At 45.9% G+C, this 5000-nt stretch overlaps 1 protein-coding gene across 1 annotated transcript in view; it reads left to right on the top strand.

Annotated features, from left to right (window-relative positions):
• hmcn1 (hemicentin 1) overlaps positions 1 to 5000 on the top strand; it is a 136273-nt gene that overhangs the window by 72936 nt on the left and 58337 nt on the right. The window contains 5 exon segments of the mRNA XM_042058137.1: positions 1185 to 1293; positions 1623 to 1792; positions 2506 to 2660; positions 3396 to 3519; positions 3713 to 3814. Of these exon segments, the coding sequence (XP_041914071.1) occupies positions 1185 to 1293; positions 1623 to 1792; positions 2506 to 2660; positions 3396 to 3519; positions 3713 to 3814 (660 nt within the window).

Genomic DNA, 5000 nt, shown 5'->3' on the forward strand with positions numbered 1-5000 from the left:
TTATGAGAGATTTGTGTTGATACGTCAGTCTGAAAAGAAGAGTGAGCCAAGAGTGGAAGAACACCCTTGCCAAGAAGCCAATAAAAATAATAGATGATAACATCCTTGCCTTTTAACAGCAGTGCAGTGCTAACCTTGGTGGTTTGTGATTAGACATAACTCTTCTGTTCGCTATCCCCAGACTTTATGAATCAGCACTGAGAACAATGGCAGATAATTTATAGAGCGAGCCGGAGATATATGTTGTGGCTGGTGGGGGGTGATAATCTGTACATCTGGAGGTGATAAGCGCCGAGCTCGCAGGTGATAATCTGTCGATCGCGAGGTGCTAATCGCCTGTTCAGCCTTTGTTTCTGAATGACGGCACAGTCGAGTGAGACTGAAGAATGGATGAGAGAGAGAAAGAGAGAAAAAAAGGGGTGACCCCCCCCCCCCCCATTCCCGACAAGATTCTCCAAGGAGTATACATTTTGTTGCAGTAGGACGCACGCGACGTGGTTGCAGACCAAGTCGGCATGCGCTAATGAAAAACCATCTGTGAACATGTGTTGAAAGTATGAGTGCAACCCTTTTAAAATGAAACGGACAACCCCCCCCTCCCCCACACACACACACACCTTCCCCACTCTCAACCGCTCTCACCCTAGCATCTGTCTGACAGACCCCCGTGAGTCAATCCAGAAGTGTTTAGCCTGAACAGTACACAATGGAGGGAGGTGAAACGCAATGTGTTACCAATGAGGTAATGACTGTCATTCAACAGAATGGAATACACTCAGCCAGTGCGAAGAGAAAAGAGAGAAAGAGTCTTTGGGAAGGCTTGAGACAATGAGAAAGCCGCGTGCACGTCAAAGATTACGAGCCCAGCTGGGACACCAGATGCTTCCGTGGTGTTTTTTGCGAGCAAATGTTTGTGTGTTGGCTGATAGATGGCTTGTGTGTCTTGTGTGTTTTTTGCGAGCAAATGTTTGTGTGTTGGCTGATAAATGGTCTTTTTGTATGTATTTTCCTTTGATCCAGTTCCAAAGCACATACACGGACAGACTCAGGCAGCTATGGATACTAAAATATGTAATAAAGTTCTGTGGACTGTATGTGGAATGTACATGTGTAATTTATGTTTATTAACAAGTTATAAATAGTTTATAAATGTTCTAATAAATGTTAATTGTCCTTTGTCTAAGTGCCCCCAGAGATAGAGGGATCAGAGGAAAAGATTGATATGTCTGTTGCCATCAACAACCTGCTGGAACTGGAATGTGATGTTGCTGGAACACCTGCACCTGTTATCACGTGAGAACCCCCCTCACCCCTATACACACACACACACACACACACATACGCACACTAACACGAGTCACATAGGCAAGCACTCATATATCACACTGAAATATGCACTTAGACAATTCAGAAGCATGCACATTGACTTGAGTGTAGTTGATTATAAGATGACTCCACTGGAAAAATGAGGAGTCATCATTTCACTCCTCTTCACCCTCCACCCCCCCCACTTCTCTCTCTCTCTCTCTCTCTCTCTCTCTCTCTCTTGTTCTCTTGTTCTCTCTCTTTCTCCCACTGTCTCACTCCCACCTCCCTCTCTCACACACGTCTTCTCTCTCTAGTTGGCTGAAGGACGGTCAGCCGGTGAGGCAGGGGGACAGGGTGCGCATTGGGAGTGGTGGCCGGCGGCTGGTCATCTCTCGTGCTCAGGTGTCGGACACAGCGCGTTTCCAGTGTGTGGCTACCAACGAGGCTGGAGAGCAGGAGAGAGAGTTCAACGTGGCCGTGCATGGTAACACACACACACACACACACACACACACACACACACACACACACACACGCACACACACACACACACACACACACACACACACACATACACACACAAACAACCATACTGACATATTATACTGATTCAATAATAAAAGCCGTGTATGATCATTTCAGATACACACAGGAGAGGTGTTAAGTTCCCTGTTCCATAGGTAGAGGATTTCCCACACTGACCAATCTAGAATAGTATAGAATAGATTTTTATTGTCATTGTCACAGGTACAACGAAATTTAAAGTGTTAAATTTAAAGTCAAGTTCAATCTACAAGTCATCTTGTTTCTCTAAATGAAGTACAGTGCATGTTATAAGTGCAGTTGTAAGTGCATGTTGAGATCAGATTAGACGGATTGGATTTGGGATGTGATTTATTCTCCCATATAGATGTATAAGATATATGGAAAAGAGTTTTAAAAAAAAGCAATACAAATCAGTGTCAGTGGAATCTACAACTCTAGACTGTTGTCATTGTTTGCATTTCACATGTTAAGCAAGATTACAAGCCAGCTTTGTCTTTTTCAACTCCTTGCTTTCAAATGGAGGTGTCCTAATTCTGAGGTAAAGGCATGCTTACCTGTGTGCTCAGGTGCCTACCTGAGATGACGTAACATCCAAGAGTTGTTTTGAATGATATCTTCTCCTCTCCTGAAATTGCTCGTTTCCTCCACCAGTTCCTCCGTCCATCCGCTCCACTGGCCCTGCGGAGCGCTCTGTGGTCCTCCAGCGTCCCATCAGCCTTCAGTGTGTGGCCAGTGGCATCCCTGCTCCCAGCATTACCTGGCTCAAAGATGGCCGCCCTGTGGACACCACTCGGGAGTATCTGAAGGTATCCCCCCACGTCAGTTCTTCTCTCTCAGAGCGCTGTTGGCGTCTTCCTCTGTTGCTCGTGCGCAGCTCATGCTAACTCCCTGATTTAGCTAAACAGACAGGTTGCCAAGCAACGACACATTGTTGGGAAAAAAAAAACGTCATAGTTCAAACATTCAAATCCCAAAGAACTTCTTTTCTCTCAAAGCACTGTTGCTGCCATTCAGTTACGTAGTCATCAGAATTAGAGTCAGAATCAGATTTATTGGCCAGGTTTGCGTAAACAAACAAGGAATTTGACTCCGGTTAATCTTTGCTTTCAAAGTACACCAGTCACTTAACATATAAGAATAAAAAACCGAAAAGTAAGAATAGAATGAAGGGCAGTAGAATATGGCTATGTATGAGTATATTCTGTTTTTTGTCTATGGCTATGTCTATAGTATGTCTATGTCTGTATTTAAAGCATGTCTATGTCTGCATGGGAAAGTAAGAAACGAAATTTCAATTCTTTGTATGACCAGTGCATGTAAAGAAATTGACAATAAAAGCCGACTTGACGACTTGAAAAAAAAAAAAAAAAAAAAAAAAAAAAAAAACAGTATGTACATTTGCAATAAAGAACTAGATAGCGATGTACCGAGGCAGCCATCCGCGGCGCCATCTTGCACTCACCAGTGTCTTCTTTCACCATAATATGACCATAACATATTATGTCTGTCTCTGTGGGTGCATCTCTCATCTCTGTCCCCAGCTTGAATCAGGCGGCAAGACTCTGCACATCACCCAGGCCAGACTAGAGGATGCTGGGAAATACACATGTGTGGCCACCAACGCTGCCGGCGAGGCTCAACAGCACGTCCGACTCAGTGTCCACGGTATGACTGTCCACTACTCAGTGTCCACGGTATGACTGTCCGCTACTAGACAAAGTAACTGAGGGGAAATACAAGAACGTAGCTGTGTTAGTGACAAACTTGATGTCAGTGTCAAAGTTCACTCTATGCCTTAACACTGACATGACGTCATCACATTCCATGTCTGTCCCCTGAACTCTTCTCTACTTCACAGAGCCTCCAAACATCATATTCGATGAGGACTCTGTCAATCATACTGTTGTGGTGGGATACCCAATTCAACTGCAGTGCAAGGTGACAGGAACTCCACTACCAGGTAGGTTCCTCCCTGGTTACCACTCAGTGGTCTACAGTCATACAACACAGCGAGCCCTCATTTCATTGACAGGCAGAACTCAAGCTATGGTACTGTATAGTGCAGTGGTTCTTAAACTGGGGGTCGCCAAAAATATTGGAAGGGTCGCAAAATGATTTGCAGTCTGGATTAAAGACATTTTTAGTCAACGGCTGCCATTGACATAATGCCTTTGGTGTTGACATAGCCTACCTATGAGAGCTCATGCCCATCTCGCAACATTTCGAAACCAAATTCCGCTGGTTAGAGAGAAGGGGGTCGCAAGACTTGGCCCATGTTTTTTGGGGGGTCGCCAGACAAAAAGTTTAAGAACCACTGGTATAATGTGTGGAAGTACTCTGCTGATCCACCCGTGCTTCTGCCTAGGATCTTGGCCATGGTATTTCATTTACAAAATGATTTGTTCATGTTTTTAAGTAGCCTTACATAGTACACGCACAGTGGATGGCGTCATTACCGTTTTGGCCCTATTTGTCGCTATCAGCTTGACTTTGAGCAGAGGTTTGTTACAGGACAGGAAATGTCGTCATAATCGGAGTGCTCAAAGAGCCTTCAGCCTTCAACCCTTATATTGGGACTTTGGCTTAAACACAGAGATGTTTCTCTGAGTATGAGTTCAGTTGAAATGGGAAACAGGACCAGAGTCCGTGCCTGAGACAGCGGTCAGCTCTCGCCGTTCCCCAGCGGTCAGCTCTCGCCGTTCCCCAGCGGTGGAGGCGGGAGCAGCAGAAGCAGCGGCGGCGGCTGTGTGCAGGCTCCGTTAGTGCAGGAATGTGTGTGTCTGCCCCGGGAGCCTCTCACAGACAGACAGACAGGCAGACAGACAGACAGGCAGGCAGGCAGGCAGGCAGGCAGGCAGGCAGGCAGACAGGCAGGCAGGCAGACAGACAGACAGGCAGGCAGGCAGGCAGGCAGGTGGACCGACTGTTTGGCCAAGCGTCAAGTGGAGATCAATCACCTCGTCAGTGCTGGCCCTAAATCACCTCCACACTGACCCAGGAGACGAGCTGCAGCCAACGCTCAGACAAAGAGAGGACGAGGAACACGGAAAGATAGAAAGAAAAATACACATTTTGATAGAGATGAGTAATGGTTGTATTAGGCAGGCAGCAGATTGATTTACCGACAAAGGACATTTTAATAACGC

Source organism: Alosa sapidissima, chromosome 12 (assembly GCF_018492685.1).
Source record: "Alosa sapidissima isolate fAloSap1 chromosome 12, fAloSap1.pri, whole genome shotgun sequence".
NCBI classification, from domain to species: Eukaryota; Metazoa; Chordata; class Actinopteri; order Clupeiformes; family Clupeidae; genus Alosa; species Alosa sapidissima.